Source organism: Lepidothrix coronata, unplaced genomic scaffold (genome assembly GCF_001604755.1).
Source record: "Lepidothrix coronata isolate B3197 unplaced genomic scaffold, Lepidothrix_coronata-1.0 Scaffold62, whole genome shotgun sequence".
Classification (NCBI taxonomy): domain Eukaryota; kingdom Metazoa; phylum Chordata; class Aves; order Passeriformes; family Pipridae; genus Lepidothrix; species Lepidothrix coronata.
The window spans coordinates 553,162-570,830 of NW_016690242.1; the positions used below are offsets into that span (position 1 = coordinate 553,162).

General features: G+C 38.4%; 1 protein-coding gene across 1 annotated transcript in view; it reads left to right on the top strand.

Annotated features, from left to right (window-relative positions):
• The window catches only part of ZNF804B (zinc finger protein 804B), a 235,626-nt gene extending 218,611 nt beyond the window's left edge, over positions 1-17,015 (top strand). The window contains exons 3-4 of the mRNA XM_017817777.1: positions 5,330-5,460; positions 9,604-17,015. Of these exons, the coding sequence (XP_017673266.1) occupies positions 5,330-5,460; positions 9,604-13,294 (3,822 nt within the window). The 3' untranslated portion in view covers positions 13,295-17,015. The remainder of the gene's footprint in view (positions 1-5,329; positions 5,461-9,603) is intronic.
• Positions 17,016-17,669: the final 654 nt, after the last annotated feature.

Consider the following 17,669-nt stretch of genomic DNA (forward strand, 5'->3'; position numbering starts at 1 on the left):
AGGGTCTCACCAGGGCAGAGTAGAGAGGAAGAATCCCCTCCCTTGACCTGCTGACCATGCTGCTGGTGATGTTCCCCTAGTCCCCATCATGCTGTCCATCCACTCAAGAGGTGTGAGAGAAGTTAAGAGATTGGCAGTTAAGACTAAAACAAAACAGTTTTTGAGTAGCTCAGCCTTCTCCTCATCTGTTGTCACCAGTTCTCTACTCTTGCTCATCATAGGCAGTATGCTTTGTTTAACTTCCCTTTTTTTTGGTTGGCATTCCTGTAGAAGCCCATCTTATTATTCTTTCCATCCTTTGGCAAGATCAGCTCCAGCTGCACCTTGGCCTTCCTGACCCATCCTTACATAACTAAGCAGCATCGCTATACTCTTCCCAGAATACCTGTCCCTTCTTTCACTACTTGTGCATTTCCTTCTTGCCCCTCAATTTGACCAGCAGGTCTTGACTCAGCCATGCTAGTCTCCTTTCATCTTATGCCAAGGAGTCGAGACCTCTTATGCTCTATGGAAAACTTCCTTAAAGGTCTACCAGACTGGTTTTCCTCCCTTGTCCCGAGGGCAGTTTCCCAGGGGGGCCTATTGAATAAATCTTTGAAGATCTGAAATTTTGATGTCCTAAAATTTAGGGTCTTGACTTTACTCTTCACCTGACCCATACCCCTCAGGACTGCAAACTCCACCAGCACATGATCATAGGATGCCTCCAATCTAGATGCCACCAATTACTCACTTGTGTTGGTGACCATCAGGTCCGGTATCACATCCACTCTGGTAGAGCTACCTATTACCTGGCTTAAGAAGATATCATCCATGCCCAGTTTCCTGGATTTCCTACAGCACAGTGTGCTACTCTTCCAGCAGATGTAGAGGTGGTTGAAGTCCCTCAGGAGGACAAGAGCCTCCTGGAGAGAACACAGTCACTCCTATAGCTGTAGTAAGAAGACTTCACCAATAAGCTCCCCTTGATCAGGTGGCCTATAGTAGATACCGACCACAAAGTTCCCTTTGTTGTCTTGATCTCTAATTCTTACCCATATGCTTTCAGTCTGGTTGTGGCTATTGTTCAGAGACAACCCTACACACTCTGTATTTCTTGACGCAGACACAAACCTTCTACCCCTCCTTTCTTGCCTCTCCCTTCTAAATATACTATAGCCATTAATACTCCACTGAACTCCAGTCATGGGATTCTTTCCACCAGGTTGCAGTAATGGCAACTAGGCCATGTCATTCTAGCAGTACAGTGGCTTCCAGCTCCTCCTGTTTGTTGCCTATGCTGTGTGCATTGGTATAAAGGCACCTCAGCTGGGCTGTCAGGTGTGTCTCCTTCTTAGAGGAACACCCCTTAATTGATTAGGTTCCCAAAATGCTTATTTCTTTCCAGCAGTTGCAAAGAAAGGCATCCAAATTTGATCAGATGAACAGCAATCCAGACAAACATTCACCTGCACAGGGAGGAATAAAAATCAGGATCATAACTCTGGAAAGAAAAATGAAGTCATTACTGCAAATGCATCAGGCAGTGAGTATCCTTCAGGTGCTCATAGGTCAGTTTAAAGCAAGTAATGGCCCCAGTAAAGTGACAATTAAAAAAATCCAAACAACCCTACATTAAGAATGGGCAGAAATTGCTAAATTACAGGTATTTGACCACTGTTACTTCATGTCTAGCAAAAGCAGGTAGTGGAGATGAAGCTTAATTAACTCATTTGAATCCCCTGTTGATTCATACCAGAGTTCAAGAGGAAAAGCATAGATTCAGCAGTTTTTACTGTCTTAGACAGAGGAATCAGTGTGACTCAGATCTGGTTCTACAAGTAAATCTTTGCATGAAAATGAATATTATTTTGTAGTCTTTTAATCCTCTCTGTGGGTGTTTATAAAAAAAGGGATGGGTTACTTTTAGATATAGCAACATCCACACACTCGTACACACAAAAAAGAGAGAAAGAATAGAACATGAGTCTAAAAAACAAATATAACTCCAGGACAATAATATTTGCAGCTGATGAAGGACAGAACAGAAGAATGCTATTAAATAAATCATAATTTATTACATGTGCCTGCATTTGGATGCCCAGTTAAGTACCTAATTACATGAAAAAATGCAATTGCCATGTAAAGCAATGTTAATTTTCAAGCACACCTGCTGAGCTTGGGGTTGTCATTCAGGTACCTGCTCAATTGCATGCTGTTGTGCACCATCTGCAGAAAATATTTGTGTGCCTGTCAGAAGTCTAGCACAGGTTATTAGTGAAGAAAACCAGGGGTTTGCAGGTTCAGCAGGAGTCCCATGATCTATCCAACATAGCTGACAAATTTCATTACAATTCTTAACTGGAGCTCTGGCAGTGCAGCTTTGTTTTATTTTGCTGAGGGGATGTGCAGGGAGAACTCTTTCTCTGTTCAGACTGTAGATGCTTTTGATTTCTTGGATTTCAGCTCCAGTTGATGAGTTCTCTACTATGCTTACCTGCTTTTTTATTCTTTTCTCTACTTCTTTGACACATACTGTATGCCATTAGAGAGCAAAAAGTACTGCTAGAACTTCTATTCTTAGTGTTGGTCCATTTGCTTTTTTGATTATCATCCTAACTGCCAAAGAAATTAAATGACATTGCTTTGCAGTACCTGCACTCCAAAGTACTGACTTTCACACTGTTCTTTGTTTCCTTGACAGGTAGAAACTGTTTCTGCTTTTCCCCATGAGTGCTTTAGGTGTGACGCTGAACAGCTCACGATGACAGCTAAAACATAGCAAGCGGCCCTAAAGGGCATTTCTCAAATGTGTTTCTTTGCCCCGTTTCTTTGCCCTTACTTCACATTGGTCATGTTAATAAGGCTTAAGACTACCTGTGTTTTTCTTACTTATCTTTACAGCTTAAATGTCTCTACACTCTTGTAAATATTACCTAGCTGACAGAATATGCGGATTTGTTTCTGAGAAGATTGTCTGATTTCTTTTACAGCTTTGGCTTTGATATATTATTTAAAAAGCTTCTTTCTTGAACCAAAAGTAACACTGTCTTACATATTTATCCATTTTACTGTAAATTGCAGACAATGAGGTTGAGGGAATGGAGCATTATGTGACTGGCCTGGCAAGTGACAAGTGAGGGAGGCACATAAAGGGACAGGTAAAAGCCAAAAATATGGTGGAGTAAACATTTCTTTCTAAGCAACTGAAGCCTAAGAGCTTTAAAAAGGACTTTGCAGCCGTCCTGTTTTAGAGTCTACTTCAGTGAAATACTAGATGTTGAAGCTGATAAAAACTTTATGGAGAAACATACAGATTTGACAAACTGTAAATATTTCTGATAGAATGGTAGAATTTTCATCAGGCACCAGGCAGCATGACAGTTCTTGGTGGTTGGTGGTTCTTTGAGCAACTGTCTTTCTGTCCTTGTTGACCTCATCCGAGGGAGCTTGTCTGTGCAGAAACAATGAGGTGGTTCAGAGCCAGCTCGTAAGCTCCTTGGGCACCTGATACATGAACAGCTCTGCTCTCCCTGTTTCCAGATCAGTGCTCAGAGTCACATGCCTTGGGCTGAAAGCAAACAAGAAATTTCTGATCTTAGTCTCCCAGAACCTACTTTTCTCTCACAGGTGTTATCTGACTTTTTAAAAAATCCCATACTTATGGGACAGCTGATGTGACAGTGCTGGGAGATATCCACTACAGCTTTCCAGCACTCTTCATGGAACAAAGTCACAGACCCTGAATGGCCTATTTCCACCAAGTGTTTTTCCATGACTGTGTCATATTGTGTCATGGATTATTTCATTTTAGCTGGAGAAAAAAGAAGCTGTCATCTCTTTAGATTGTATAAAACAACCACATAATATTTTTTACCTATTCACTTTGTCTTAATCTACTGACAAAAGCTAGACCTCTCTCCAGAAAGCAGTTGTCTCATGGGTTTATCATTTTCTTGACCACTACAAGTTGAAGACTCTCTGCCTTCAGCCCTGTTTCTCCAACACAGGTGCTTGTTGGTCTGTGTAGAGCTCTGTGCCATGACTAAACTGCTCCCCATACCTGAGCTGCAGAAAGTAGTATTTGCTGTTACAATACTTGGTCAGCCTCCAATTTATCCTACTGATGCACTTTTGGCCATGCTACAGGGAAACAACAGCATGAGGTGCTTTAGGTGCTGGTGGACAGTCAAGTAGGCATAGACACAGATAGGTGAGCAGCAGCTTAAAAATGGCTGTGATATCATAACCTTTCTGCAAGGCTACTTTGCAAAAATTACTCTCAGAGCTCCGTGGAAAATTTAGCATTTCCTGGTGTTGATTCTGTAGTTCTAAAGTTCACTGATGAGCACAGGGCTGCCTCCGGACCAAGGGGCAAGTGGATGCAGCAATTTAGTTCTCAGTCCTGGTCTTCTAGGTTTCCAGTTTGGGCATCTGACTGAATACACTGGAGCTCCCTCACAGCTTGTAAACCTTCCTTGCACAAACACCACAGCACTGGAGAGGTGGTGAAGGGGGGAAGGCATTTCTGCCGTAGAATATGGAAGCATGGATTTGAACTGGAAAGATGTAAGATTAGACATGATCTGCTGACTCCTAGAGGGCACAATGAATTCAGAGGCAAGATAGCACCACTGTTTTTGCAGAGGATGCTTTTGACACTTTTTGGCATGTTTTCTCCTCCTCCACTTTCCTTATGCTATCAGCAGTGCAAAGCCAGGTAATAAAAAAATATAATAAAGGCAAAGAATTCTGCTCTCTCCAACAGTAATTACCTGATTTATAGAGGTTTAAAGATATTAAAAAAAAGTGTGAAAATAACCACAAAAGAGTTTCCTGAGCAAATATTTCAGACAGTAGTCCTCTCCTTCAAAAAAAAAAAAAACCAACCAATCTTAAAATCTATCAAACCAACAGAGAAGCCCACACATATACATGCATACATGTGCAAGTAGAGATCTACAAAATATGTTACACAGAGGAGCTTAGCCTTATTCCAGTATATGCCTATGTATTACATTCCAACAGAATTAATTAGATAGGAAAATGTTGACCTCATTAAATGGAGTCTAGTTTTGTGCCTGTATTTGTATACAACAGAAGATTTGTGTATTCATAGGAAGCAAAAAAGCTGTCATTCATATGTATGCATATATCAGCTAAAAAACAGTGGTCAAATCATGTTGTTTTGTTAGGCAAAAATAGTATTTTCAATCTCTTTTTACTATTATTTTAAGTATCTTTTTACTATCCATTTGCATACCAACTTCACAAAAAGCAAATAAATTAAGAGGAAATGTATCTGCTGTGTACATATTTAATCCCTTCTGTTTATGTTCTTTTCACAAAGAGATTGAAAGATTTGAAACAAAGAGAATTTGCTCGAAATGTGGCTTCAAAGTCATGGAAAGATGAGAAGAAACAGGAAAAAGCACTCAAGCGACTCCACCAGCTTGCAGAGTTACGGAAGCAGTCAGAAGGGCAAGTATTTAAAAATCTTACTAGGTTTTAATGCCCTCTTCCCTCAGTCCCAGAAGAAATCTTAATATTTTTACTCCTACACAATGTAATGTACAGAGATTGTGTATAGCGTAACCTGTTTTCAGCTGTCCTCAACTCCAAATGTTCCTGTTCTGCAAATCATAAAATTGAAAGCCCTGAATTAATTACATGCTATTTGAAAGTTTGTCGTTTTCTCTCCTGTAGCTAGTTATTCTCATGTCTTCTAAACTGAGTGTTTTGAAGATGCTTTTATAATATCATCATTTTACCTTATCCAAACTGATCTGAAGAGATTAATATGACTGTCTTAGCGTTTGACACTAAGTGAACAGGAGAGGAAAAACTCTTTGTGAATAATTTTTCTTATTTTTAGGGTGCTGGGATTATTCTCAGAGTTTCTCTGTAGAGTCATGAAAAGTATCATTATGTGAATGAAAAACAAGTAATTAACTGAGTTAAGTTTATCTAATACTGTTAGCTCTATTGAAGAATATCGAGATACAGGACAAAGATTGCACTAATAAACCTTTAAATTTGAGAAATCTCCTTTGTTTAATGACACTGAGGGCTTCAGATTGCCACCAGATCAATTGTTTATGTTAATCTATGACCGTAATGAGTTAATCAGATAATTAACTGACATTCTTTAAATTCATATCAAGATTACTTTACCCTGGAAATAATAGCATTCAGAGTTTATTATACACTCATTTTGGCCTATGTAATTGCTTTTGAGCAATCTGCTGAAATATAACAGTTTAGTGCTAATATATCACTTTTATGGTTGCAACTCCATTTTCATACAAATCTGTTGAAACAAATGTAACTGCCTGTGGGAAGATTCCTTTATGCCCACATACTTGAAGATGTAGTCTCAGATAGACCAATAAGGTCAGTAATAATAGGAAAGCCAGAGTGAGACTGTGAGGGAAAAAGCATGTTTACTTTTAGAGAGAGCCAAGACTCCATAATCCTTTACAAAGAGCCTGGAAAGACAAAGATTGCTCTTTGTAGTCATGAATAGGTACAGGGGTGGCTGAGAGCTGTGATTTTGGCAGAGGAGTAGCATTCCCAGTTGCTCAGGAAAGACAGAGTCAGCCTTTCTAAGCAAAGTCTACGTATACATACAATTGTTATTGTCCCTGAGTATTATGTCTCAGGTTCCAACACAATTCCTTGAAACAAGCCAGTACAATTTGACAACAAAATTACTATGAATCTTGTGCACAGAAACATTTTATTTTGCTATTCCAAGGAGGCTTTTAAAAGGATCTCTTTATACACCTTCTCCGAGAGATTGTTTCTTCTTGATGTACAAATAGGGGTGAATTTGTATCTCCTGATGCCAAATTTCTGGCAAATGCAAATATATGCTCTGAAATGCATACATATTCTCATACTCTGAGTTGATGCTACTTCAGAGAGTCTTTCTGTCTTTCCCATTGCTGAATATCAATGTGTTTTTATAGCATTTATAAAACATGCTAGCCAATTATGGGTAGCTGTTATGCAGAACTAGGAGTTCTAATGTATTTACATTTATTTAAAATATTTCCTAATCTTTAATCAAACTCTTTACTTAATCTAGTTCCTAATTTTTTTCTTGTTAGTGTACTGTAGTGCTGCATTGATACCAAATGTAGATAATTAGTCTAATGAAATGCGTGTTTAAATTATATCTTGGAAAAACACTTTTATGGTGGCTGTATATGTCTTATCTCTAATGGAAAACGACAACAGTCATTCCAATCTCAGTTAATCATCTATTTCATGAAATCAGTGATTTACCATGTTTGCTAAGGCCCTCTTAGATAGGTTGCACTTTTTTTTTTTTTAATTACAAAAATACTAAACCGCAGATTTCAAATCTGAGATATTTTGGGAAGGGGAATAATGTAATTAATAAAAGTAGAACACAGAAAGAGAAAATATGGCAAAGTAAATCAAATCATTGTTGATAGTAAGACCAATGAAGTGGTGATTAATATTGATGGAAATCTACCTGCGTCCTTTTTTCCCCACCAATGTTTGCTGATAGTTTTAACATTAATAAGTCTTTGAATGTTTTGCAAAGTCATTGATTGTGGAATAATATAAAGATAAAATAAAAATCTACTCTTAAAAAAGTCATATAAACACATTTCTCCGTAAGCAAGCAGAATGTTTCTCTTCCAGAGTCTGATTTTGCAGACGCTCCAGGTGGAAGTATCTCACTTTGAACACAGCACAATTTCTTTTGCAGTGGCCTCTCATAAACCCAAGACTTACCACAGATCAGATTCCCCTTAATACAATTTCAGAGTAAAACCGGTGTTTGTTCTGGATGTACATGGGCATAACTCTGAAAAAGAGCATTCACATGCTGACTTCAAAATGTATAATTTTCTGTATGTAAAGATCACCTTGCCCATATAAAAGCCCAAGCTAAGTTGAGGATTTAGTCCTTTGTTTTTTTTGAAAAATTGTGTTACAGTAGTGTAGGATGGTATGTATATGTTTGTGTGTGCTGTAATCTATGAAGAACCACAAACCACACACTGCGACTACATTTACCTAAAGCAATATTTAGTGTTTTGCTCTAAATTTTTGTTAAAAGTTCCACTCTTACTTTTATAGCGTTGATGAATTTATAAACTGTTTAATATATCAAGTTCTGAAACCACCTAAATTAAAGGTAGTATAAGATCTTTCTGCTGCGTAGAGGTGGCTATTATGCTTTGAAAGTACTAGAGTTTCTCATTTTAATATTAAATTCTAAGCTTTGACATAGGCTGCACATGCTTTGGAGCTGGTTGTGAGATGCTGGGTCTTCTAGACCTGGGAGGCAGCAAAGTGGAAGTTACCTGGAGTGTTTACTAAGCAGAACTCTGTTCTGGATTCTGCATTTAGCTCAACGTGGATGTGGCAAAACAAAGAACATTGCTTTCTGACTTTACTGAGGTTAAAATATATACCCTTATTTGGACATTACCATGAGAGAGTTCAGGTTTGCTTTTTGAGTGTTAAGGGCTACTGGGACAGTTAGGTAGGATTAATGGGAGGCATAAAAACAGCTACCCTGGTTTAGCCTCTGAAAATTATACACCTGCTCAAAATCATACCAGAATAGACACACCTGTTCAAAAGCCTATGAGGGTCCTGAGGGCACTAACAAGCCTTAATGACCCTGACCACCCTCACCTGGGCCCCACTCACACCTGGGGGCTTAGAAAGCTCAGCCTGGGTACTCCTTAGTCCACCTTAGTCTCTCTGGGCTGGGTTGGAGGAGGGTTGGTCTCCTTGGCCATATCCATGCTGGTGTCTGTCCCCGGCACTCCTTTCTCTGTACCTCAACTCATGGATTGGCTTCCTGGCTCAGCCTCAGCCCTCTCCAGTCACCATGGATCTGTCTGGTGTTCACTGGACCTGGCCCTGGCTCTAACCTATGGATTGTCTTTTTAATACAGCTCAAGATGTGCATACAGGAACCTAAGGAAGATACCCCACACAGCAGCCAGTCTTTAATTTGCAGCTGATATGAGTCTGATATGGTGGCCTCTTGAGTTTAGAGGGTTGAATTTCTCCCAGTTATCTTAAGGATGTTGTGAGAGTTCTTCAGACTTGCTCATTCAGGGTGAGCCACAGGGAGTGGTTTTCATCTGTATCTAGTCACAGAAAAGTTCAGGATTTAAGTTAAATTGAGTACTGTCTACCTTTGAAAGACTTGGGGAAATCTGCATCATGAAAGGTAAAACATTGGAGGATTGAGGTCATAATACTTCAAGTTTTATCAAAAACTTACCAACTTTATTTTCCTTTGCTGACATCACATTCTGCTCTGAACTGGCAGAGGTCAAGGAGACTTGGACAACACTCCCAGGCACATGGTGAGATTGTTGGGGTGTCCCATGCAGAGCCAGGAGTTGGACATGATGATCCTTGTGGGTCCCTTCCAGCTCAGCATATTTTATGATTGTATGATTCGATGACTAGACTGCGCATTTACCCTGTAGAAACTTAGCTTTCGCTTGTAACAGCGTGAGAGACACCCTCCTTCACCATACAGACATTGTCAAATGCAAGCTCTGTCATAGCTTGGTTACTTAATACAGCTTTCTTTTCTCTTTATTTTTTACCTTACAGCATCACCGGGAGTGGACCTTTGCTTAAAGCCCCCCGATTGGTCATGGAAAAGCAGCAGGGACCCCATGGCATTTTCCTGTATAAAGGTGGCAAGTTCACAGCCAGTTCTCAAAGAACAATGATGAGTGAAGGACAGGGTTTCTCCAGAGCCATGCTAGAGAAACAGCAGCTTATTATAAGCAGGCATCATCCCCCTACTGAAAAACACCGTGCACTTGGAAATCAAGTCTCACAAATGTTCCCAGATAGCACCAATACCTCTCAAAGGGCAGGAGTGTCTTTCTCATTCTCTAAAAAGGTCCCTTTAAAGCTTGAGTCCTCAGCATCAGTCTTCAGTGAGAACTCTGAAGAAGGAAATGATTGTAGTGAGTCTCCCAATCTTAAAAAAAAGCAAGCTATTGAGGCCTGCCATTCTGGCACACTTTTGGAGGAACCTGTGAAAGCAAGCTTGGATAAAGGGTCACCTATTACACAAGACCAAATAGATATAGATAACAACACATCAAGTCATGCAGCTCCAAAACCTAAAATAGTAAAGGAAAATGATAAAAGTAGTGATAGGGAATTAGAAGAAAAAGTCAGTGCTCATCCTTCATTTTCCAAAGTCAAAATACGGCTTTCAAATTTGGATTTTTCTGGTTCACGGAGAGAAACAGAGCAAGAGAGCAAACTGAATGAATCTGAGCAATTCTTAGAAACTCTCATTTCGCCTTCATGCCAGACTAACAATTTTTGTATGCAGCTGAACACCTACAAGCACAGCAATGCTCACCTGCCTAACCAGTTATCCAAACTCCCATCCCAGTCGGCGCCTGAGCTGGCACATTCAAGCAACATTAATAACAGTCCTGGAGTGGTAAAAAGAGAAAGATCTTTGGAGATTTCAGAAATCACAAATGGAAATACGGAAACATGTCCAAAGGAGGCCATGGTTAAAGGATTTAAGCCCCAGACGTTGCCTTTCCTCCATGTATTGAGCAAAGATGGCACCACTGCTCTGCAGTGGCCCACAGAATTACTTTTGTTTACAAAAACTGAGCCCTGTATTTCATATGGCTGTAATCCATTGTATTTTGACTTCAGACTCTCTTTAAATCACAGAAATGGTAAACAGCATGAAACAAACAAAGCAAGCTGTAAAGAGCACTCTAAAAATAAGACTGCAGATGAAAATGAACCCTCAGGTTTAATAAAACACAAACAAATGTCAAATGTACAAGATAATCAGTTGTTGAAACCAAAGAAGATGAAAGGTTCCCTAAATCCAAGAAAGGCCAAGCAAAAAGCTGAGTCAGACGTAGTGAAAGAAATGAACAGAAATGGTCAAAAATGCATTGCAGATTATTTGAATGAAAATATACCTGAAGTGCCTGCTTACCTTGATGTGTCACAAAAGGATAATTTGACAGAAAAGAGTCTTCATACAACAACACTGAGAAGACCTTTAAAGCATCTTTTTCATAGCTGTGAAAGAAAAAACCAGAAATTTAGAAATGAAAGCATTTCCTTTTCTGCTTTTATGTCTGGGATTAAAAAGTCTAAAGCTGCAAAATGTCATTTACTTTATTCTAAAGAAAAATGTGAAAACCAAGATGACTACAGATCCATTCAAGATGTGGCCAGCTGCAGCAGTGATATAAGTGACAGTGGAAAAGACTCTAGTGGAAGTTTCCTTAGTTGTAAATCCAGTTCAAACAGCAGGAATTCAGAGAATGAAGGATGTGGAAGTTACACAAGGTGTTGGAGGTTCCCATCTCCTCAGAAGTCCTCCTCTGGCAGACATTCCAGCTATTCTGACACTTCAGTTAGCAGTACAAGTAGCTGCATGAGTTACATGAGTCCCACATCAAACAATCACAGCAGAAATTATTTCCTTTGTTGTTGTAAAAGAAGAAGCAAGACAGATGAAAGGCACAAATGTAAACACAGAAAGCACAAGTGTATTTTCACTTCGGATGATACAGATGAGGATTATCTGTGTCATAGTAGAAGTCACAGAACTAGAAACTGTACTCAGAGGGGCAAAATTAAATATCGAAAATGTTCAATACATAAAGTTTTTCAACACAGAGACAGATCTAAACACAGCAGATGTAGACATCGGCATTTTGGCAAAGCTCATAGTAGGAGTAGAAGCTACCACAGATCCAAAAGTTGTTCCACTAGTGATTCAAGAAGCAGCGAAAGATCATCTAGTAGCAGAATCTCAAGAGGCGTCAGTTCAGGATCCTTCTCAAAAGAGACTGACAACAATGACAGCAAAACAAAAGAGGATGCCAAAAGAGGTCCTAATGCTGAACCAGGAAAAGCTGAAACTGCACATTACAAATCTCTGAATGTGAATAGTCAGTCAAAACACTTTGCCACCTGTTCTTCTGAAAACCTGGCAAAAGATATATGTGGAAAAAGGAAATCACTGACAGCCAAGTTACTTTTAGAAAGAGTGCAGTCTAAGAAAGCCCAGGAGCAAATGCACAATTCAGAGAGATTTTCAAACAGTGGTGGGGAAGAATTAAAGGATCGCTCGAAAAGTCACTTCGCTCTTCAGTTCTCATCATCGGTAGATGACATTGCAATGTTACCTTTGCCAGAGAAAGTGCTAAGCATAGGTAAAAATGACATGGGGCATAATGAAATCAGCTTGTTGGAAAACAGTGTGAAGAAAAACAACTTGGAAGCATCAGAGATAACTAATGTTGCTCTTTCACCTGGCGCTGATTATGATCATTGTGTTTTTAAAGACGTAATTCAAATAGAAACAGGCTATCAGAGCCCAAGCATAAAAAGGAACACAGCAATAAAGGAACAACCCAATCTCTTCATTAGTGAAGTGCAACCCTTTATACAAAGCTGTGATCCATTACCAAATGATTTCCCTGGTGCTTTTCCCTCTAATAGATATTCTGTTGTTGCTAATTCAACAGAGACCAAAGAAGAACTACAAGATATAAACATGGACTCCAACGGGGCAGAAGGCAGTTCAGACTCTTTTTGTGACAATGCTATGCAGAAGTATGATGACACAGTAGATGACCTAGAAGTGTACAGTAAATCCACCTCCCCTCCTTTAACACAGCAGCCTATCACATTTTCACCAGAAGAAGTAGACAAATACAGGTTGCTGCAGCTGCAAGCTCAGCAGCATATGCAGAAACAACTTCTGGCAAAACATCTGAAAGTTTTGCCTGCCCCAGGACCAGCTGCCTTCTCTGCAACACCAGCAGTTCCTGCCTTCCCTGTTCAGCAGCACGCTACTGTCACTACCATCCACCATACACTGCTGCAACGCTTTGCTGTTTCAGCATCTGTGCATCCTCACGGCAGTCATCTCTCCCTGGCACCCCTCCACCCACTCTCTCAGGCACATTTTGCCCCCATATCACTTTCCCCATTAGCTCCAACCTTCATTCCCACCCACCCTGCTTTGCTGACAGGACACCCATTACACTTGGTTTCCACCACACCCCTCCACCCTTCCCCACTGACCTTCCCTGCACTTCCACATGCTGCATATATCCCGGCCTTATTTACACCACACCTGAACACAGCCACAGCTTCTGCTATACATCCAAATCACTTAGTTCATCCGGTATTCCAAGGGCAAGAGCCCCATCACTATTCCTGCTCTAGCCAGACCCAACAGTTACCTACAACAAAAGAAGTTTTCAGTGTTTCTAGCTACTTAAACTAGCCCAAATGATTTCACTATGGCTCCAAAACCAAATTTAAATAAAATAAAGCATTCAGTGTTCAATCACATGTCTGAGGGGAAATCTGTTGTTTTGCTGAGAGCACAATGGCAAAGATTTTAAAGTCCACAATCTGTCTGACAGTATATGAATGTTGATTTTATTCTTGTATCTCTGAGGGAAAGCTGCTTAAAAGCTTCTTTGTGATACTAGCACAAGAAGGATGGGGTGGCTAGTGTCATTCTACAGAATGTTTGAAAAGAATAGCCCGAAGTGAAGTCTATGATTCTCAGGAGGAATGGGACCACAGCACCCAGACACAATGGGGTTGAGTATAACAACACAGATGAGGGATTTAAAGTAGCGCAATTTAAGGTAAAGCACTCTTGAAACACCTCAAAGATTTGATTTTTCTGAGCGTATATATGAAACAGTCCAGTTCTTGGTTTGGTTAAGGTGTTTCTGAACAAAAAATAAGGTATCTGGGACCACCAGTCCCTGGGGCTGTCTCCTGGGTGAAATAAACTGGGGAGGCTCAGAGGGAGGGATGATGAGTTAACACTGGAAGAGAAGGGATCGCAACAGCATCTTGAAGATACTTTAGTGATTTCATCCCTGACATATGTTGCTTGGGCAGTGCAAAAGGATTGCAGTCAGGCCACTGGTACATTACAAAAATATTCCCTTAGCATAGGGAGCTCTGTGCTGGCACAAGCAGGCTGCTGCTTTTCTCCCTGAACCAAGCATCCAAGAAGGCAATAAAGCCAAGTTCTTTGGCATTACCTGTGTATGTATCATAGGGTATGTCAGGGGTGAGCTGCAGTAGCCCAGAATTGCCAACAACCAGTGCTGGCTTTGAACCTCAGAGGTCCTTGGCCAAAACTGCAACACTTCTTTCCTATCAAACAGAGCTCTGACATGTGGAAGAGTCTTTCCCAAAGAATGGGTAAATATCTTTCATCCCTTTCACAAACAGCAGAAACAATTGGCTGGTCCTATAAATTTGTGCTGATAATCATAAAAATGCAGAAGTAAAATTCTGAGCAGCTCTCCAAAAACTGGTTGTCCAGGTTGCCTCAAAGAAAAACGTGTCATAGTACTCAGCATTTAAAGGTATATTGAATCTAAACAAATATGTCAAGATTCTCGCATGGCTTCCCAAACTCACAACAAGCAAATTGAAATTCTGAATCCACAATGTTTGAATGCATGTATCCAACCTTCAGAGTAATGTGTGGTTGAAATTGTTCATAATAACTGTGTGTCTGGAAGTAGGTGAGGACTTCAGCATCTCTTTGAATGGCATAGTTTGACTATTTTATAATGCTTCTAACTCAACATGAGATTTGTAGCATGAAATTAAGTTCATAATTGTCATTAGACTACAGGCATGCTTCCCAATATAATTGGACCATGAAGTATCCAACAGACAGTACCTGTTTGTTTGTATTAAAAACATTAGAAATAATTTCAATTCATTTGCAATAAGGTAATGCACAGTTAAAAATATATCTTTCAGAATCAACATAAAATACATTTAAAAAGTTTTGGAGGAATTTTATTTCATTATATTCAGCTATCTGAATCAACTGAGAAATCTAATTGCAGTTAAGTTGTGTATTTAAAATACAACAGGACCAATTTTCTTAGTCTTAATCAAACTGGATTGATCCATTGCAATAAAATGGAATTCTTTTAATTTCTAAAAGCAGCTGCTTCAGCAAAAACTGTCAAACTTTTCAAATGACTTTACAAGTTGCAACTGTTTGCATTGTCTTTTCAAAGTTTGTATTTTTAAAGTAGCTTCGAATGCTTAATGTTTTAGACATTGAATAAAAACTATCAGAAAAAAAAATGGAGACTGAGCAGAAGCAAAACATTTTTGTGCTGAGAAATGTTGGTGAAACCAGCACTGTCAAATATATTTTAATTTGATTCCCAGCTTATTTATTAGTCTCATTAACCAAATGGATTTGTGCCACTTTGGAGTTACTTATCTGTATGTAAGTAGCATATAAATTATGTTTAATTTTCTGATTTTAATTGCAGGGAACTTCTTTAATCAAAATCATTACTTCAGAATTAAAAAGGTAGAAATTTTTCTTGGAAAAGATGTAAAATTAAATATTTCTACAGTTTAAAAATTCTTCCTTTTAATTTTGGCTAAAAATCTTCCCAAATTAATATCTGAATTTGCATATAATTTCTATGCTTCTGCAACTTTGTTTTCTGAGAATAAAGCATATTTCACTGATTGTGATTTAACACCTCCGAAAATTATTACTTGCTTGGATGGAGATCACTCCCTCAGTGGAACACTTGGAAATATTATTCATAACTCTGTAGAAATATTGTGAACTGGCCATCATCTAAAGTAGCAGGTCAATCTGTGCCCTAGAAGAGGCTGACTAAGCTGCATAGCCATGACCACCAGTTCAGGGCTAATACCAACCTAAAAGATGCATTTCCATCCCTACAAACTTTTGAATTTATGGGCCCAGTTTCATTTCTATTGAAGCAAAGCCAGCTGTTCTCATTGTATATAAGAGTTCATTTGTATCCTAAGTAGATAACGAAAAAAGAAAAGTATGGAACTAAGGAATGATGGGCTAATCTCATCTTTAATGTCTGTACACACATTTTGTATCCCTGCTTCTTACAGACAATGTTAATGCTGTAGAAATTTCTGTCTCAAAAAACCTAACCAATTGAAACTTAACCATATCCTACTACATGGATAATTTATGGAAAATAGATACATATCTTTCCCATTACATATGCACAATACAATGGGATCCTAGAATAAACAAAATCATAGGATGTTGATGCATTATTGTATATACCAACACGGTAAGGCAAATAAATTGACAATTAAGATTAAATTTAATTCTTGGAACAATGAGAATTAGGATTTTGAGAGGTTTTGATGGGGAAAAAAAGAGAGATTAAGAGCAGAAATAGCACAGTAGCAAAACAGTAATCGTTGACTACTGAACAAAGGAAATGTCCAATATCATTTTTAATACAAAGAAGAGATTTTCTTGGAGAAATGTAATAAAGCTATCAGCACAGCTGAAATTATATATTCTCTCTAATTGCTACCATATTTGATTTATCTGATTTAAAGTACATCAGTAATGTACTTTAAATATGTATCATTATAATTATTAAAATCATTATTAAGCCCAATGTATGGAGCCATGCTACAATTTTGATTTTATTCAAATAGATTTTTAAAAGAGTTACAGTATCCTCATGGCAGTGATATAGACACACCAAGTTAATAATCTGTTTTAGCTTGATTGTATGTTCTTGATACATACCCACACACTAAAATTCCTATAAGAAATGTTTCCTCAGTTACACCATGATAAATTTTTTTGTTGTTGCTGTTTGAGAGTTTTATTTGTAACTGAGGTACCTCTGGAATACATTCAAGATGTATATTTGTTGTGCAGATTTGCATAAAAATGCCATTTGATCAGACTGATTTTAAAAGTGTCAAGTTTATATTTAAAACTGGATAAAACTCTGGCTAGTATAATATGTAAACTAGTAATTTTGTTTTGTATTCTCTGTATAAAGTGTTTTATATTATACAGTAGCTAAGTGAATTGCACTATTGTACATGCAATGCGACTTTTTTTTTAGCTTATTCAAGGAATCCCTGGGAATGTAGTTTAATGCAATAATATTTTTTTTCAATAAAAAGGCTTACTGGTATAAAGAGTGTCAGTCATGTATTTTTAATGTAAAGCATACCAAAAGGCAGCAACATAATGAAATGCAGAATGATGCAAACATATTCTGTATTTTAATCTGCAGAACTGAAATACATTTAATTCATTCCTGTGGCTATAATCCTGAAATTTCTTAGAATGTTTCCTAAAGATTTTAGTATGTGTTAAAAAAAGTGGGTTGTTTAAATGGAACTGAAAATAAATATTCCTTTAAAAAATTATTCTATCTATGTGGTTTTTCCATGTACTTTTAGTGAATAAACATCCTCCTGGATATTTTTATGCACTGATAAGTTGATTTAGAATTTCACCTATAACTCATCAGGTTGCCCAAATAATGTCTCTGAGCTATGATTCTTAATGCTTGTATAGTAGGACCTTGGGTAAAGAAGCTAACAGTAGGGTCAACAAATGCATCATTTATTCACCCTTCAAGCATACTTTAAAACTTTACATAGTTGTGATAAGTATCACTTTATCTCGTGTTTTCTCTTTTACGTTGTATTTTTCCAGTTTATTTATTGTGTCCTTTTCCATCTGTCTTTCATCTTTATTGTAAGCTTTCAGATGTAAGGCTTTGGCTTTGGTCATGTAGGTACTCAGCTTCAGGGGTCTGAGAAACTACTGCTGTGCTACT